The sequence below is a fragment of the Saccopteryx bilineata genome, chromosome 10 (genome assembly GCF_036850765.1).
Source record: "Saccopteryx bilineata isolate mSacBil1 chromosome 10, mSacBil1_pri_phased_curated, whole genome shotgun sequence".
NCBI classification, from domain to species: Eukaryota; Metazoa; Chordata; class Mammalia; order Chiroptera; family Emballonuridae; genus Saccopteryx; species Saccopteryx bilineata.
Window position 1 is genome coordinate 47,111,492 of NC_089499.1, and position 19,691 is coordinate 47,131,182.

Genomic DNA, 19,691 nt, shown 5'->3' on the forward strand with positions numbered 1-19,691 from the left:
TCTATTAATATGATCATATGATTCAAAAAACTTTTATTAGTCTTTATTTCATGCAGAATTTGCTTCTGGGCCAAGACTATTTATTTATTCTGTTTCTTCCAGAATATCTTTTTCTTCTGTGCAACGTACACTCTGATTTAGGAACAGTCTGTTCTTTTTCAATAAGGACTATCTCAGTGTGGCGGGGACAGCTCATGTTGGGGTTAATTTGCCCATGAGCTCTGTTAAGTTCTGTGCCACATCTTGGGAGCTTTGTTCACCGGAATATATTCAATGACCCTAGAAGCTACATTTATACCTTTAAGTTCAGCATTACTCTCTGCATTTTTAATCATGTACAGCAAAACCTTTAACACTTTTATTGGACCCTGTGTCCAGCTTCATTGTTTGACCATGAACATCTATCAACTCCACTATTGTAATGATGGAATGGCACACATTGCTTATCTAAAGTGACGTCCTTGAGGTGCCTGGTAGCTTTTCAGATATGCATACCCTTGATGGCCTGGGCAGTTTGACGAGTATTCTTAATGTGACCATGAATATTTGAACTTCTTGGTTTGCATGAATTTTGGGGGGTTTTCTGGGTCAAGTGAATAGCAAACCATTTTCAGAGCCCACCTCAGGCCACTTATGGGAAGAGTATGATCATTGATTTTTATTCTTCATTTTCTTTATGTGGTATATCATGTTAATTGATTTGTGGATATTGAACTATCTTGCATTTCAGGAATAAATTGCACTTGATATGGTGTATGTATGGCCTTTTAAATGTATTGCTGAATTCAGTTTGCTTAATTTCCTTGAGGATTTTTGCATCTATGTTTATCAAGGTTATTGCTCTGTAATCTTTCTTTGTAGTGCTTTTATCTGGTTTTGGAATCATAATTATTCTGTCTTTGTAAAATAAGCTTGGGAGACTTCCCTCCTCTTGAATTTTTGGAATAGTTTGGAAAAGATAGGTGTTAGTTCTAGTTCTTTGAATGGTTGGTAAAATTCACCTGTAAAATTATGCAGTCAAAGACTTTAGTGGGAGATTTTTGATTTCTGCTTTGATTTTATTGGTTGTAATTGGTTTGTTTAGATTTTCTATTTCTTCTTGATTCTGTCTTGGAAGATTGTATGTTTCTAGGAATTTACCCATTTTCTTCAGTTTGTTGGCATATAATTGTCCATAGTATTATCTTATCCTTTATATTTCTGCAGTGTCAGTTGTTATTTCTCTTTCATTTCTGATTTTATTTCTTTGGGTCCTCTTATATTTTTTTCTTGATGAGTCTTTTTTTTTTTTTTTTTACAGAGACAGAGAATCAGGGAGAGGGATAGACAGGGACAGACAGACAGAAACGGAGAGATGAGAAGCATCAATCATTAGTTTTTCGTTGCAACACCTTAGCTGTTCATTGATTGCTTTCTCATATATGCCTTGACCGCAGGCCTTTAGCAGACTGAGTAACCCCTTGCTCGAGCCAGTGACCTTGGGCTCAAGCCAGTGAGCTTTTGCTCCAACCAGATGAGCCTGTGCTCAAGTTGGAGACCTCGGGGTCTCGAACCCGGGTCTTCCGCATCCCAGTCTGATGCTCTATCCACTGCGCCACCACCTGGTCAGGCTTGATGAGTCTTGTTAAAGGTTTATCAATCTTATCTCTTTAATGAACCAGGTCTTGATTTGGTTAATCTTTTGTATTCTTTTATTTTTTATTTATTTATTTTGGACAGAGACAGAGTCAGAGAGAGGAACAGATAGGGACAGAGAAAGGAGAGAGATGAGCAGCATCAATTCTTCGTTGCAGTATCTTAGTTGTTCATTGATTGCTTGTTCATTGATTGCTTTCTCATATGTGCCTTGACTGGGGGTCTCCAGCAGAGCAAGTGACCCCTTGCTCAAGCCAGTGACCTTGGGCTCAAGCCAGCGACCCTGCGCTCAAGCTGGTAAGCCCGCACTCAAGCTGGCAACCTTGAGTTTTTGAACCTGAGTCCTCTGTGTCCCAGTCCAATCCTCTATCCACTGCACCCCTGCCTGTTCAGGCAATCTTTTGTATTTTTTTTTTAAATTCTATTTTGGCCTGACCAGGCGGTGGTGCAGTGGATAGAGCGTTGGACTGGGATATGGAGGACCCAGGTTCGAGACTCCAAGGTTGCCAGCTTGAGCGCAGGCTCATCTGGTTTGAGCAAGGCTCACCAGCTTGGACCCAAGGTCGCTGGCTCGAGCAAGGGGTCACTCAGTCTGCTATAGCCCCCCAATCAAGGGACATATGAGAAATAAATCAATGAACAACTAAGGAACCGCAATGAAGAATTGATGTTTCTCATCTCTCTCCCTTCCTGTCTGTCTGTCCCTATCTGTCCCTCTCTCTCTCTCTGTCTCTGCCACACACACAAAAAGAAAAATAAAGAAAAAAAAAGATAAAATTCTATTTTGTTTATTTTCACTCTGATCTTTATCATGTTCTTCCTTCTACTCACTTTGGGCTTTGTTTTTTGTTCTTTTTCTGTTTTCTTTAGGTGTAAGGCTGGAATGTTTATTTGAGGTTTTTTTCTTATTGATTATAGAGGTAGGACTGTATTGCTATGACTTTTCTTAGTGCTGCTTTTGTTGTGTCCAATACACTTTGAGTTGTGTTTTTATTTGTCTCAAGGTATTTTTTTTATTTATCTCTTGATCTCATTGTTAACCCATTCATTGTTTAGTAACATATTATATAGAGCCTCTGTGTGTGTTTTTTGGTGTTTTTTTTTTTTTTTTTTGTAATTGCTTTCTAGTTTCACACCATTGTGGTCAGAAAAGATGCTTGATATGAGTTTAGTCTTCTTAAATTTATTGAGACTTGCTTGTTTTGTGTCCTAACATATACTCTAGCCTGGAAAATGTTCCATGTGCACTTGAAAAGAATGTATATTTTGCTGCTTTGGGGTGAAATTTTATGAAAATATCAATTAAATCCCTATGGTCTAATGTCATTTAAGGCTGCTTTTGTTGATTTTCTCTCTGGAAGATCTACCCAGTGATCCAGTGATGTCAGTGAGGTGTTAAAAGTTTCCTATAACTATATTACTATAACTGCCTCCCTTTAATGTCCATCAATATTTGTTTTATATAGTATTTAGGTGTTTTTATCTGGGGTGCACAAATATTTACAAGGGTTAGATTCTCTTGTTGGATTAACCTCTTTATAGTTATGTATTGTCCTTCTTTGTCTATTATTATAGCCTTTGTTTTAAGGTCTAGTTTGTCTGATACATGTTACCATACAGCTTGTTTTTTACTCTCCATTGCATGAAATACCTTTTTCTATTCCTTTACTTTCAGTCTGTGTTTGTCTTTTGACCTGAGGTGGGTCTCTTGTAGGCAAATATATATGGGGCTTGTTTTCTTATCCATTCTGCTACCCTATGTCTTTTGATTAGAGCTTTTAATCCATTTATATTTGAGGTAATTATTGATAGCTATGTATTTATTACCATGTTGTTATTTATATTTATTTTCCTCTCTTTTTTCTTTCATCTTATTAAAGAAGTCCCTTTAACATTAACATTTCTTGTAATTCTGGTTGGTTGGTAATGAAGTTCTTTTTTTTTCTTTCTTTTTTTTTTATAGGGACAGAGAGAGAGAGAGTCAGAGAGGGATAGATAGGAACAGACAGGAACAGAGAGAGATGAGAAGCATCAATCATCAGTTTCTCGTTGCAACGCCTTAGTTGTTCATTGATTGCTTTCTCATATGTGCCTTGACCACGGGCCTTCAGCAGACCGAGTGACCCCTCGCTTGAGCCAGCAACCTTGGGTCCAAGCTGGTGAGCTTTTTGCTCAAGCTAGATGAGCCTACGCTCAAGCTGGCGACCTCAGGGTCTCGAACCTGGGTCCTTCCGCATCCCAGTCCGACGTTCTATCCGTTGCGCCACCGCCTGGTTAGGTGGCGATGAAGTTCTTTAGCTAATTCTTGTCTGGGAAACTCATTATTTCTCCTTCAATCTTAAATTATAGCCTTGCTGGATAGTCTAGTCTTAGTTGTAGGTCCTTGCTCTTTATCACTTTATTTCCTGCCAGCCTCTTCTGGCCTGAAAAGTTTCTGTTGAGAAATCAACTGAAGGTGGACGCTCCCTGCTAGGCAACTATGTTTCTTTTGCTGCTTTTAAAATTCCTTCCTTATCCTTAATCTTTGGTTTTTTAATTATGGTGTGTTTTAGTGTGGGTCTATTTGAGTTCATCTTGTTTGGGACTCTGTACTTAGACTTTTGTCCTTTTCCTTCACTAGGTTAGGGAAATTTTCAGTCGTTTTTTCAAATAGGTTCTCGGTCTTTTACTCTGTCTTCTCCTTCTGGCACCCCAATGATGTGGATGTTGTTATGCTTGATGTTGTACCTTATTTAGGTCCCTTAAACCAGTGGTTCCTAACCCCCAGGCCATGGACCGGTATCGGTCCGTGAGCCATTTGGTACCGGTCCACAGAGAAAGAATAAATAACTTACATTATATCCGTTGTATTTATATTTAAGTCTGAACGATGTTTTATTTTTTAAAAATGACCAGATTCCCTCTTTTACATCTAAGACTCACTCTTGACGCTTGTGTCGGTCACGTGATACATTTATCCATACCACCCTAAAGGCTCTGACATTAAACTGGTCCGTGGCTCAAAAAAGGTTGGGGACCACCGCCTTAAACTGTCCTCATTAATTTTTTTTCTTCTTTTTGGCACTCTAATTAGTTGTTTTCTGCTACTTTGTCTTCAAAATCACTGATTTGATCCTCTGCTTCATCTAATCTGCTGATAATTCCTTTTTGCATATTCCTCATTTCAGTGGTTATATTCTTCATTGCTGACTGGTTCTTTTTTTTTTTGGTTCCTGTGTCCTTTTTTAGGTGGTTAAAGATGCACTAAGTTCCTTGAGCATCATCTTTATAACCATTGTTTTGAATTCTGTATCTTGTAGATTATTTGCCTTCATTTCATTTATTTTTCTGGAGATTCTCCTTTTCTTTAGTTTGGAACATATTTCTCAGTCTCCCCATTTAAGCTGCCCCTCTGAGTTTGTTTTTTTTCTTCTTTCTATATATTAGGCAGATTTGCTATGTCTTCCAGTGTTGGTAGCATGGCCTTATGTAGTAGGTCCCCTTATCCTGGTACTCCAGGTGGGCACCCTGTGTGGGCTGTGTGCACCCTCCTGTTGTAATTGATCCTTGATTGCTGTTGGAATGTCAGTGGGGGGAATAACCCCAGAACAGCTAGAGGATCAGTCAACTGCATTGGGGGAGCTACAATGTAGGAACTGACCCCATGAAGCAGAACTCACGTAAGTAGGGCTTTGGTGCCTGCCTAGTGTGTCCCATTGTTGGGTGGTGGTCTGGTAAGGTCTGAAGCTGGCCACACAGCGTGCTGGTTCTGGGATTTCCCAGAAGGTGCAGGCCAAGGTCAGCACTGTCTGTGCCCTCCCTGGGACCACCTGGCATGAGCTACAAAGTGGTGGCTGCTATTTGTGCTGGGTTTGGAGGTGTCAAGAGAGGCCTAGCTGTGAGTTGAGTCCAGTTGCCACCAGTGTTGGGCCTGGGCCACTTAGTAAGAGGTATGGGGCACACCTATGCTAGATGCTGCTTGTTTGGGATTTGTGAATCTTTGAGAGATATTATGATAATCTGAAGCTGGAGGTAAGACAGGCCGCTTGTATGGAAAAGCCAGTGGAAGCTGTTTGAGTGGGCCTGAAAGTTGGTTTGGGCAGGTGTTGGGAAAACAGCTGTGTAAAGCTTGTCGCTGGTGTACTGGCTGCAGGCACTTTGCTTGATTAGTGTGTGAGCACATGGCAGAGGCACATGTGCATAGCCTGTGTAAGGTTATGGGTGCTTGTGCTTAGAGGGGTTGTGGACTGCAGATTGTGAATTGCCCACCACTGTGAGGGGCCATCTTTGCTTTTTCTTTGCCTGAGAAGAGGTTTTCCCCTGCCTGTTTGCTCATCTGCCTTTCTGAGAATGTATTCAACAGTAATGGCCCAATGCTTTCTGGCTCTGCAGTTTCTCTGCCGTCTGCCCAGATCTAATGTAGACCTGCTTGGCCTTGGCCACTGACGTTATAGTGGGTCTCAGGGAATCACCAGGATGTGTTAAAAAGTGTTAGGTTGATGGAGACTCAGATATGGCCCACATAAGCCTCCAGGTGGCAAGGCTCAAAAGGAGCCATGCCTTCTGCCAGCATTTCTTTCTAGGAGAAAGCTATCCCTCTAGTCTTGGTTTAAAGCCAGACAATTCAGTTCCTCCCCATATGTCCCTGGTGCCTTTCAAGCTACTGCCCCAGTGCTGGGCTCAGAGCAAGCAAGTCCATCATTGAGTAAATTCCTCTCATAATGGGCCCGTTATGAGAAACACCTGGGACTCTAGCAGCGCTCTGTCTCACTCAGCCTCAATCCATGCTGGTTTCACTGCTAGAAGTTATGGAGACTTCTCTACGTGGCACTAGAATCCTGGGTTGGGGGTGGCTGGGACCCTTCGCTCCTGGAGTGGGGTTGGTCTCCCTCGCCTTTCAGGGCCATCCTCCAAAGCCAAGATACCCCTCCCATTTTTTAAATCACTACAGTGTGTGGAATCAGCTTGTTTTACATTTCCACCTTCCTGCCTTATGTGTCTTCTTCTACGTATCTTTTGTTAAAGGACTTCTGTTCAGCTAGATCTCAGGTGTTTCTCAATGAATGGTTGCTTTGTAGTTTAGTTATAATTTTGATGTGGTTGAGGGAGGATGCCAATACCATGTTTCCCTACTCTGCCATCTTGATTGGAAGCCTCTATCTTTGCTTTATGTTATTTTATTTTATTTACTTTTCGTTGAATTTATTGTGGCTACATTGGTCAATAAAATTGTATAGGTTACAAGTGTGCAATTTTTTTTTTTTTGACGGAGACAGAGTCAGAGAGAGGGACAGATAGGGACAGACAGGCAGGAAGGGAAAGAGATGAGAAGTATCAGTTCTTTGTTGCAGCTCCTTAGTTGTTCAGTGATTACTTTCTCATATGTGCCTTGACCGGGGGGGGGGGCTACAGCACAGCTAGTGACCCCTTGGTCGAGCCAGCAAACTTGGGCGCAAGCCAGTGACCTTGGGATTCAAGCCAGCAATCTTTGTGCTCAAGCTAGTGACTATGGGGCCATGTCTATGATCCCATGCTCCAGCCAGCGACCCTTCGCTCAAGTTCATGAGCACATGCTTAAGCCGGATGAGCCCGTGCTTAAGCCGGCGACCTTGGAGTCCTCCACATCCTAATCCAATGCTCTATCCACTGTGCCACCGCCTGGTCAGGCCAATTCTTTTTTTTTTTTTTTAATTCAGTGAGAGGAGGGGAGGCAGAGACAGACTCCTGCATGGGCCCCAATTGGAATTCACCCAGCATGCCCACTAGGGGGTGATGCTCTGCCTATCTGGGGCCATGGCTCCATTGCTCCAACCAAGCTTTACTTAGTGCCTGAGAGGCAGAAGCCATGGAGCCATCCTCAGTGCCCAGGGCCAACTCACTCTAATTGAACCGTGGCTGCAGGAAGGGTAGAGAGAGGGGATGGAGAGAAAGAAGCAAAAGGGAGGGGTGGAGAAGCAAATGGGTGCTTCTCCTGTGTGCCGTGACCAGAAATCATACCCAGGACATCCACACGCTGGGCTGACGCTCTACCAGTGAGCCAAGCAGCCAGGGCCTCAAGTGTACAATTCTACAATACATCATCCGCACATTGCATTGTGTGATCACCATCCAAAGTCTAGTCTTCATCACCAGTTGACCCTCTTCCACCTGCCTTTACCCTACCCATCCACCCACCCTTTGTAGCTTTGCTTTTAAAATAGACTACTCTCTAGATATGCCAGTAACTAGCCTCATACAAATGCTCCCCTCTCTTCAGTTTCTTTCTGGTAAGAAATAGGGTATGTCTTCATAATAACAAAGGAGTATAATATTTAGGTCATAGGTATCATGAAAGAGGAAAGCATTTTGATGGTTAAGGGCTTTCATTCTTGCTAGCTCATGGACTAAGTCTGAAAGTTAAAATAAAGGATTCAGTTTTCTGTTAGCTGCCTCCTTAGACTAGATTTTGGGAGGCGGATAAAAAGTTGCATGCTTTTACAAGACCATGAGTAGTGTTAGAAACCAGACAGAATGATCCAGGACCTTTCTTGTGGATACCCTTCAGAAATGGTGAGAGAAGAGGGGCAAGGCAGGGAAGACAAGGTAAAAACTACCTGTGTGAACCCTGGATTTAATTTGTAGGTTCCTGAAAATGAAGTTAAATTTTAAAATCCTAATCCATGAATTTATTCCTACATTTATATTAAATGCATAGGACTCATAAATCTCAAACATTTAATTTATTTTTCTATATGTACAGATTTATCTAATAGAAACTCTGTGGATGCTAATTGGAGAGTAGTCCACATTCTGTATATCTGTTATACAGTGTATATCAAGATATCTATTCCTGTATCTTCCTTCAGTCCTAAATTCATGGCAATGTTGTTGTTTTTTGGGGGGTTTTTTTTGTATTTTTCTGAAGTTGGAAATGGGGAGGCAGTCAGACAGACTCCCGCATGCGCCCGACCGGGATCCACCGAGCATGCCCACCAGGGGGCGATGCTCTGCCTATCTGGGGGCTTCGCTCTGTTGCAACCAGAGCCATTCTAGCGCCTGAGGCAGAGGCCACAGAGCCATCCTCAGCGCCTGGGCCAACTTTGCTCCGATGGAGCCTTGGCTGTGAGAGGGGAAGAGAGAGAGAGAGAGAGAGAGAGAGGGAGGGAGAGAGAGGAAGGAGAGGGGGAGGGGGAGGGGTGGAGAAGCAGATGGGCGCTTCTCCTGTGTGCCCTGGCCGGAAATCGAACCCGGGACTCCTGCACACCAGGCCGATGCTCTACCACTGAGCAAACTGGCCAGGGCTGGCAATGTTATTTTTACCTGTGTTATTTTACTAGATTTTTGTATATTTTTAATAAATACCCTATATCAAGCTAAAGGATTTGCTTTCTAAGTTTAGTGAGAGTATTTATTAAAAGTAATGTATATATCTTACTATATAGTATGTTCCTAATGTTTTCTTGTCACTGTCATTATACATTTCACTAATTCTGTAAATGCCCAGTATATTATTACTGCTTTAAACAGTTGTTTTTCTGAGCAATTGAAAATATGAAAAAAAAGATGGTATTTTAATTTCACTTAACCTTCATTTATTTGTGTAGATCCAAGCTTCTGAACTGTATCATTCCTTCTGCCTGAAGAACATCCTTTAATGTTTCTTATAGGGTGGGTCTGTTGGCATTGAATTATTTGTTTAGTTTTGTTTTGGTCCAGGAAAGTCTTTTTCACTCACAAAGGATATTTTCACTGTATATTGGTTAGGCAGTGTTTTTCTCTCAACATTTTTTAAAGTTTTCTTTTTTAAAATTGATTTTAGAGAGGGGAAGGGAGAGAGAGTGAGAGAGAAACATGGATTTGTTGTTGCACTTAATTGTGCATTCATCGTTTCTTGTATGTGCCCTGACCAAGGATGGAACCTGCAACCTTGGCATGCTGGGATGATACTCTAAGCAACTGAGCTACTTGTCCAGGGTGTTTTTCAACATTTAAAACTGTCATTCCACTCATTGTCTTGTTACTTGCAAAGTTTCTGACAGGACATTAATGTAATCCTTATTTTTGTTTCTCTCTGTATATTACAGTTTATCCTCTCTGGCTGCCTTCAAAATTTTTCTCTTTGCTTTTTAGCAATTTGAGTATGAGATGCCTAGGTATGTTTTTGTTTGTTTTGGTATTTAGCTTTTTTGTGTGTTTTGGAGCTTCTTAAATCTGTAGTTTGGTGTCTTGTCACTAATTTTGGTAAGATCTCAGCCATTCACATATTTATTCCGCTTCATTTTCTCTTTTTTGATATTTTCCCACAGTTCTTGGATATTTTCTCCTGTTTTATTTTCCTACTCCTTTTTTTTCTTTACATTTCAGTTTGGGTAATATCTATTCGTCTGTGCTCCAGTTTACTTCCTCCCCCCTCCCCTAGCTGCTTCACGTCTAATAGTAAGCCTGTCAAAATCATGTATTATTTGTTACTGTTATTTTTTTCTAAAGATTATTTTAAATTCATTTTAGAGAAGAGAAAGAGAAAAAGAGAGCGAGAGAGAGCGAGAGAGAGAGAGAGAGAGAGAGAGAGAGAAGGGGGCAAGGAGCAGGAAGCATTAACTCCCATTATGTGCCTTGATCAGGCAAGCCTGGGGTTTTGAACCAGCGACATCAGAGTTCCAGGTTGATGCTTTTATCTACTGCGTCACCACAGGTTAGGCTATTTGTTACTGTTTTTATTTCTAGCATTTCCACTCCAGTCTTGTAATTTCTATGTCTCTGTGAAATTGCCTGTCTGATTTTGCATGTTGTCTACCTTTTCCATTTTTCTCTATTATGGAAATCATGTTTCAAATTTCCTGTCTGATAGTTCCAAAATCTGTGTCATATCTTAGTCTAGTTCTGATGATTGCCTTGCTTCTTCAAGTTGTATTTTTATTACTGCCTTTGACATGCTTCATAATTGTTTGTTGAAAGCTGAACATGTTGTATAGGACAGGAAATATTGAGGTAAATACTTGATATGCTTGGAGAAGACCACAAGTTTCCTTCGCTAGTGGAATTTAAGTTAATCTTTTAGGGGTTGGGCTGTTTGAAGTTTATTACTGCTCCAGTTATCAGAGTTGACATTTGTAGGTGCCATCAGAACCAGAGGAACCAGAGACTTCAAATTTCCCTAATGTCTCTTCATGCATGGCTTTGGGTTTTCCCTTTGTATTGTCTCTTAGAGTGAATCTGTCTTTTGCAGCTGTATTCCACTGTTATTTTTGCTCAAAGCCTGTTAGCATGGTAATGGAGAGTGGGGAGAGTTCTTGATGATCTGTTAATCCTCAGATTTAGTCAGGTATTAGAACCTAGGTCTTGGAAGTGTAGTCTTCACAAGACCTCCCACTTTCACTTGCAGGGGTAAAGCTTCTATCCTTTCTTTTTCCCCAATTACAGCATCCAGGATAGGTTTTTTAAAGCTAAGATTTTTAGAGCCCCTTTAAAAGCCCTTCCCCCTTACATTAAGGTTATTCTTTAGAGAGATAATGAAGCTTGGGTGTGTCAGTCTCCTTCCCTTTCTTCTAGCTATGGTAGGGTTCTTACCTGTGCTCTCAGGGTACACACTTTGATGAATTTTCCTTGCAGATTAAGCCTTTTATTTCATAGGGATATAGGGGAAATAGGTCTGGGCTGATTGGCATTGGCTGCTGTTCTATTCTTGGCTCCACAGAGTTGAGAGCGGGAATGAGGAGCTTTCTTTGATTTCTCCCAGATGCCCCACCTGCACTAGAAAGCCTTTTGAGGTTCCTGGAGGAAAAGCTTGGAATAGGGTGGGAACTCTCCAATGATTTCATCCCCCAAGGACTTCACACTCTCATGTTAGCCCATATTCAGTCTTAAGCAATTTGTTAAAATTTGTGGTTTAACCTTCCTAACTGCAGTGGGATTCATCCATGCTCTTGCAAATGTATTTCTTTTAGTCAGACAGAAAGCTTTTTCTCCTCCAGGTTTAGGTGTTTGTTCAGCCTCTGTGTTGCTGCATCCCAACCCAGCCATATTGCATAGAGGTTGGGTTAGGAGGAAATGAGGGGAAGGGAATGATTCCCTCCACTCACTAAACCTTAGGAGTACACATTGTGGTAAGAGAATAACTTGTGAGACTTGCCTTAGGACTCAGCACATATGATTAATTTTTGTAAATGATCTTTTTGTGTTTTGTAGTAGAGTATTCTGCAGTTACTGAGTACTGTGTCACATAAATGTCTATTTAGGTCCAATTTGTTAATTATGCTATTCAGATCTATACTTTTATTTCCCCCCCCCTTCTTTTTGGGTCATTTGTTCTATCAACTATTGATAAGAATTTCTTCATTATGCTAATGGATATTTTTAACTTGTAATTCTGCCAAGTTTTGCTTTATATATTTGGAGGCTATATTATCAAATGACTACAGATTTTATTTATTTATTTATTTATTTATCTATTTATTTATTTACTTTTAAGTGAGAGGAGGGGAGACAGAGAGACAGACTCCTACATGCTCCCTGACTGGGACCCACCTGGCAAGCCCCATCTGGGGCTGATGCTCGAATTAGTCGAGCTATCCTCAGTGCCTGGAGCCCACGCTAGAATTAGTTGAGCCACTGGCTGTGAGAGGGAGAGAGAGAGAGAACAGGGAGAGGGAGGGGAGGAGAAGCAAATAGTTTTTTCTCATGTGTGCCCTGACCAGGGATTGAACCTGGGATGTCCACACTCTGGGCTGATGGTTTATCTGCTGAGCCAACTGGCCAGGGCCTGAGTACAGATTTTAAATTGTTATATCTTCCTAATGAAGTATACATTTCATCCTAGAATTATACTCTATTAATGCTTATCACATTAAGGTATACTCTGTGTACTATTAATATAGCTAGAGCAACTTTTTGTCTAACCTTTCCTATACTTTTTATTTTTAGGTGTGATTCTTATAAGCACCATAATAATTGAAGTTTGTTTTGTTTATTTTTATTGTTGTCATTTATTGTTTTAAATATATTTAAATAAGTTTATTTAATATTATTTTGTATTAGTTTCAGCTGTATAGCATAGTAGTTAGACAATCATATACTTTACAAAGTGTTCCCCCTTATATTTCCAGTACTTGCCTTGATATATTTTTTATTTTTCTTTATTTTTTTTTAGAGAGAGAAAGACAGAGAGAGAGGGAAGCATCAACTTGTAGTTGCTTCATTTAGTTGTTTATTGATTGCTTTTTTTTTTGTATTTTTTTGTATTTTTCTGAAGTGAGAAGCAGGGAGGCAGAGAGACAGACTCCCGCATGTGCCCGACCAGGATCCACCCAGCATGCCCCTTAGGGGACAATGCTCTGCCCATCTGGGCCATTGTTCCATTGCAACCAGAGCCATTCTAGCTCCTGAGGTGAGGCCATGTAGCCATCCTCAGTGCCTGGCCAACTTTGCTCCAATGAAGCCTTGACTGCGGAAGGGGAAGAGAGAGACAGAGAGAAAGGAGGGGGGAAGGGTGGAGAAGCAGATGGGCACTTCTGCTGTGTGCTCTGACCGGGAATCAAACCCAGGACATCCACATGCCAGGCCAACGCTGTACTGCTGAGCCAACCGGCCAGGGCCTTGATTGCTTCTTACATGTGCCTTTGACCCAGGGGATGGGAGCTCAAGCTGAGCCAGTGACCCCTTGCTCAAGCCGGCGACAATGGGCTTCAAGATAACAACCTTGTGATCATGTCAATGACCCCACACTCAAGCTGGTGACCTTGTGCTCAAGCTGACCAGGTTAACCTGCACACTAGCTGGTAAACTCGGGGTTTCAAACCAGGGACTTCAGCATCCTGGGTGGATGCTCTGTCCACTGTACCACTACCAATCAGGACCAGCCTTGATTTTTATTTGGTATAAATAATTTTTGTCTTTTGATCAATTTATATTTAATATAATTACTGGAATTTTGGGGTTTATATTTAACATCTTACATGTTGCTTTTCATATGTCCTCCTTTTATGTGATTGTGCTTTCCAACATTTTTTGCATTTAAGTATTTTAATTCTAATTTTCTTTCCTATTAGCATTGCAGTTAGATTCACTTTTACTGTTTTTTAAATGTTTATCCTAGAAGTTAAAACATGTATTTTCATTCTTTTTTGAAATATGAAAGTTTATTTTTTTTTAAAATGGCTATATGATAATAGAAAGTCTTCTCTCACATCTATCCAGCAGCCACCCAGTTTTCCAGATGACTGAGATATGTATCCACCAGTATAATTAGCTGACCTCTTTACTGGCCTGCAAACATACTGTATTTACTGCTCTTTAACTGGAAGTCTTGGTTTATCTCTTCCTGCTTATTCATTTTTTCATCCTTTGAAGCTTAGTTAAAAATCTCTTCTCTTTCATGAAGTTTTTCTAGACAAATCTAATTCTAACTGATCTTACTTACTCCTGATGCTAATTGCAGTTTTCCTCACACATTTTAGCACTTAATTGTGTTGTTTTGCACTGTTTTCTTTTTCTTGCTTTCAGTATTAGAGTAAGTACCTTGAGGGCAGGATAATATGCCTTATTTGGTCTGTATAATGCTGAGCACATAGCATATACCTCCAAAATACTAATTAAATTGTATTGGTTAATTAAATTGTACTAATTACCTTGTATAATTAAATTGCTTCTCTCTTAATGGCTATCAGAAGCCAGTTTTCCAGGAAAATTTTAATTTTGGTGCATCTTGAATCTCAGTTGTACGTGGTGTAGTTAAAGTTTTTAGAATTGCTTTTGAATGCATAATTACAGATAAAGAATTGTAAGCTACTTGAAAAAATATTTTTAAAATTGTGCTGTATTTCATGTGCTTGTTTTGCCTTTCATGTTACTTTAAGATTAGAATTAATGGAATATTCATTTCTAATTCAGTATTGTATAAAAATATTCATTGCTACTTATGATATGTACTACTTTTAAGTATTGACAAGTTGATATTCTTTTCTCAAATTTTAATTTTTTATTACAATTTTTCTTGATTATTTTTTTGAAAAATTAGAAAGTAATGAAAAATATTTGAAAAAATTACCCCATTTCTACCAGTAAGAGATAAATGTTAGCATTTTATGTGTATAATCAGTTTTTTTGTATTTATGTAATAGATATGTTCTCCCCTCTAAGTTTCTTATTATATAATTCTTAATGTTTGCTTTTCAGCTTTTCCTAAGAGGATTCCTGTATACTTTGGAAGTACTTGAGGAAGAGTGATAAAGGCAAGTATTTAACTCTTTATAGTTAGTGAAATAACTTGGTTTATAGTCAAACCAAAAAGCTGTGGTCACCATGTCTATCAAAAGAACCCCAAAAATTGGAAAGAAAAACTTAAAGGAAAATAAGAAAAATAATTTTTATATAATTTGGAATGTGTTTTAGAGCACCCTCATAAACATTTGATGAGTTTTAAAAACGTAATTTTTTTTAACTTATTTCTGATATAATTCAAAACAACTTGTTTCTTGAATGTGAACTAATGGTGCATTGTGTCTTTGGCAAAACTATTGTAGAAAAATTGTTTAAAATTCTGAGAATTTAACAAAGTTATCTGAAATGCCTGATCTGTAGGTGGCTTTTTCTCTTCTTTCCAACTTTTCACTCTTTCCCTCTACCCCCTTTCAGCCATGTCCTTCTGTTCCTTTTTCTTTCCCTACTCCCTCTAGTTTACTTATTTTTGCAGAGATGCTGAGTGAGTAAAGGAGAAGCCAACATTTCCTTCTTATGAAAGCACACTTACTTTGCAGTTGAACTTGTGTTAAACCAGGGGTCTCAATATACTTATTTGGGTGAATTTTATAAACTGAGCAACAGTTATTATTTGTTTGAATTTACAGAAGAAAATATGGAATTCTTAAAAATCTTTGCCATTGTTGAATTTCTTTAGTGTTTGCATTCTTACTATCAGAAATTTTATGGAGTTAGTTATTACAACATTGCTGTCTTTGGTATTTTGGCATATAGTATTTGACCTTCCTTAACATTTGGCTTATATTGAATGGTGGCTGTAAAGATTTTCTGGTGGCCTACAAGAAATTTTAGCATGTGTCAAAATTTTGACAATATTTCTTGTGTTGATGTCACAGCAATAATGCAGATGATATAGCTACAAGTGTAAGTACCAGATTATATATTTATCATCAGTATGATAGGTTTTCAAAATTTCTTATCTTACCACTTGATGTTTAAAGCTCAGCTTAGGGTTCCATGTTAGGTAAGCCTCTGCTGATTAGTATAGTTATGTCTTGCCTTTAGAAATCCCAGAATTCATTACTGTTCTATTACGTGATCTTTGCATTTGTGTAGATAGTGTGTGCAAGTTTTGGCTTGGAGATCGACATCCTATTTCTAGGTTTTCTTAGGAATGCTGGCTTTTTTTGTAATCAATCAGTCATCACTTCAAATTATATGAAAACAAATGATGTCCAAATGCTAGTGAAATCTCAAATGAAGTTACATATAAAATGTGCCATATTTTTCATTAAAAAAAATAAGAAGCAGATGGCCACTTGATTAGTTTATAACACTGCCCAAAGAAACATTTGCTGACTAGTAAATTCCTTATACCTTTATATATGAAACAAGTAAGTTTTCCAACTAACCTTGACATCATTTCTTGATTCATGGTGTCTTTTACTCTCATGGGATAAATTTATTTTATATATTTTACTTTAAAAAAACAAATTATTTGTATTATTTACATAATAAAATACAAATAAAAATTAAGTTACTTCCTCATTATTAGCCTGCTGCTTTCGCATCCTCCCATATAATTCAGTATAGTACAGTGTTAGTGGATTATTTTGGTAAACTTTCTCTGAGCTGCTCGATCCTTTGCAGAGTGGAAATAATCTAGTAACTATTAAGTCTTCTCTACAAACTCATGGGAAAGGTGAGGATAATTAAATATATACAAATACTGTGGCAAAAGTTTTGCCCACAAGGAACCTCAGAAAACTCCAACAGAAGCCAAGACAGTCATTAATCTAGTAAGGATTCAGGGTTTCTCTCTTGGCTTTCTCCCCACAAAAAAGGAAAAGCTGAAGCAGTGTACAGTTAGAAGAACAGTGTGGCCACAAAGAATTTGAGTGAAAAGCAGTGAAATTTCCCATTCTCGTGGCTGCTACTTGTTTGCTAGTTTGGGAGCAAAGAGGAAGATAGTAGTGAGAAACAATGCCTTTTACCTTGTCACATTATTTATGCTCCTGAGTCATGAAGCGGTCAGGAAATGGGGAAATAGTTATGAAAGAATGTGGGCAGCAGAGCCACAATGACAGTGCCCATATACTAATGAGAGTAGTTACCAGGAAGAAAACTCAAGTTTGCATTTCTGTTTTTCTAAACTCTAGTAGCTTTGAGTTGTAGCTGATTTATGCCTTCTGATTACTGCTTGGTGGCAAGTGGTCCTCATTTTCCCAGAACATTGATAGTGACTTAGATTGTAAAGAGCGCTTGGTAGTGCAGGGAGTTTTAAAGCTCTTTGAACAAAAAATTGAAGGAAAATATGGACATAAAAAACTCCTACACCAGTGGTCCCCAACCCCCGGGCCGTGGACCAGTACCGGTCCGTGGGCCATTTGGTACCGGTCCACAGAGAAAGAATAAATAACTTACATTATTACCGTTTTATTTATATTTAAGTCTGAACGATGTTTTATTTTTTAAAAATGACCAGATTCCCTCTGTTACATCCGTCTAAGACTCACTCTTGACGCTTGTCTCTTAAGTTCGACAATTATCAATATATTTAAAAATACCACAGTTTTTACGTTGGTCGCATAATTTTATTTTGTGCATTTATCTATGGCACCCTAAAGGCCGGTCCGTAAAAATATTTTCTGACATTAAACCGGTGCGTGGCCCAAAAAAGGTTGGGGACCACTGTCCTACACCATATTTTGTCCTTTCTAGCAGGTTTTGTGCATTAATGCAGTTTTATTTTTTATATTTGTAGAAATGCAATATAAAAATAAACACTTTCTATTATGAAAATTCTCATGCCTATCATCTCCCCACCTCTTTTTTGCATGTGATTTCCGTAACCATGGCAATTGTGCTGACCTTAACATTTCTTAAGTTTCAGCTTCCTTTTAATTTCTTGCATTTAATATTGGTCTGTGGCTGCTATTTGACCTTCTTGTGCCCTACTCTTTTATTATACCCCAGCTACTATGTTACTTATTTGCTTTTGAATTTTTGTGGATATATGGGAAGCTTCTGTCAGGTATGAGACTATTCAGAGAAAGGATGTTCTTAGAATATCTTTTCTTGATAGCTTGTACTGAGTAAAGCTCTAGTCTCTCTGACAACAGACTGTCTGGATCATTCACGCATATGCTGCCAGAAGGTCATTTGTGCTTCAACAGATAATTCAACTTACAAGATTTTTATTTTTATTTTCTTCTCAGAAGAGCAGCAAACTTGTCACCCCCTATGTTACCAGTGATCTTGATGAGTATGAATAGTGACAAGAAATTCTTCTTTTCCATTAAAATCCACATACAGTTAGGTTGGGATATCTACTTCGTATTACTGTTTGAATGTGCTGAGTTTCAGCATATGGATAATTAACTGTGATTATCAGTGATAGGAATTAAATTGTCTCAGCAAGAATATACATATTGAATGTTCTGTTCTCTTGATTTTCTAAGCAATGGATTTTTGTAAGCTATTATTGTGGCTTCTGTTCCAAGATGACTACTTTGGTATTCAATTCTTCATATATTGTATATAGCTTCTGGGATTTTTTAAAACATTGCTATTTTCATTTCTTATGTACTTGTTTCTGAGCTTTTCTCCTATTTTAGATAATAATCACTACCCACTATCTAGAAAACTATCTTTTAGTATTCTAATTAAAGATTGCTTAATGAAGTATCCATTTGTTTGGCTAAGTGGCATGTCTGTCTTAGTTTTAACACTGGAATTTCTGCATGGATTTATAATATGAGTTTTTTGTGTTCTTTTTTCTTTAAACATTAGATAGGCATGAAGCCTCCGTCTCACTGCTGCATGTGTAGTTACTGTTGAAGCAAATGCCTACCTAATTTGACAGTCTTGGTGTGTTTAAAATTTTTTGAGTTTGCAAATAAGTATATTAAGTCTACTGATGGAGCCTTCGGGCACTGAACAGTTATATGAGGATCCTGATCCTGGAGGCAAATCCCAAGATGCAGAGGCCAGAAAGCAGACAGAATCAGAGCAAAAGTTGTCTAAAATGACCCACAATGCTTTGGAGAACATTAATGTGATTGGCCAAGGCTTGAAGCATCTCTTCCAACACCAGCGCAGGAGGTCATCAGTGTCTCCACACGATGTGCAGCAGATTCAGGCAGATCCAGAAACTGAGGTGGATCTGGAAAGCCAGAACACATGTACTGAGATTGATGGTGTTCCCACCCACCCCACAGCTCTGAATCGTGTCCTGCAACAGATCCGAGTGCCACCCAAGATGAAGAGAGGGACAAGCTTGCATAGTAGGCGGGGCAAGCCAGAGGCCCCAAAGGGAAGTCCTCAAATCAACAGGAAATCTGGCCAGGAGATGGCAACTGTTATGCAGTCTGGCCGACCAAGGTCTTCATCTACCACTGATGCTCCTACCAGCTCTGCTGTGATGGAAATAGCTTGTGCTGCTGCTGCTGCTGCCGCATGTCTACCAGGGGATGAGGCAACTGTAGAACGGGTAAGTCTGTTAGTATTTCTTTTTCTGTTAATTTACTGTTCTTTTTTTTCTAGGATTCTTCGGCTTTTCTTTGGTCACTAAAAAGAGATATCTCAAAGTTGTGGTAAAAGATAGTTTTCATTTTTGTTAAATGGAGGAATAATAATTATTGTAGCTAATGAATGCATGCTTATAATTATATTCCAATTTGCTTCCTAACATATTACTGTATTTTGTTTATTTTACCTTTTTGCTGAAAACCTTTAGTATACTTTATGTGCTCTTTATGTCTTAAAACTCTGTTTTATGGTGGAGGAATAAAGATGCTTTGTTGCTTTGGTTTTGGACATGAATTATCTTTCTTACATTAATTAAGGTAATGAATAAAGTTCTAGAATCTGGGTGTGTCTGTGTTTAGCATGGAAATATAAAT

General features: G+C 39.0%; 1 protein-coding gene and 1 pseudogene across 3 annotated transcripts in view; both read left to right on the forward strand.

Moving 5' to 3' along the window:
- LOC136314595 (large ribosomal subunit protein uL3-like) overlaps positions 1–18,804 on the forward strand; it is a 58,148-nt pseudogene extending 39,344 nt beyond the window's left edge.
- TMCC1 (transmembrane and coiled-coil domain family 1) overlaps positions 1–19,691 on the forward strand; it is a 248,599-nt gene that overhangs the window by 55,179 nt on the left and 173,729 nt on the right. Inside the window, exons 2-3 of one of the 3 annotated variants that reach the window (XM_066245647.1) lie at positions 14,764–14,819; positions 19,008–19,279. In XM_066245647.1, coding sequence (XP_066101744.1) covers positions 19,049–19,279 — 231 coding nt within the window. In that variant the 5' untranslated portion in view covers positions 14,764–14,819; positions 19,008–19,048. Of the gene's footprint in view, positions 1–14,763; positions 14,820–18,706; positions 19,280–19,691 lie in introns of those variants that run through there. The other 2 variants (XM_066245646.1, XM_066245650.1) reach the window with 2 other exon arrangements.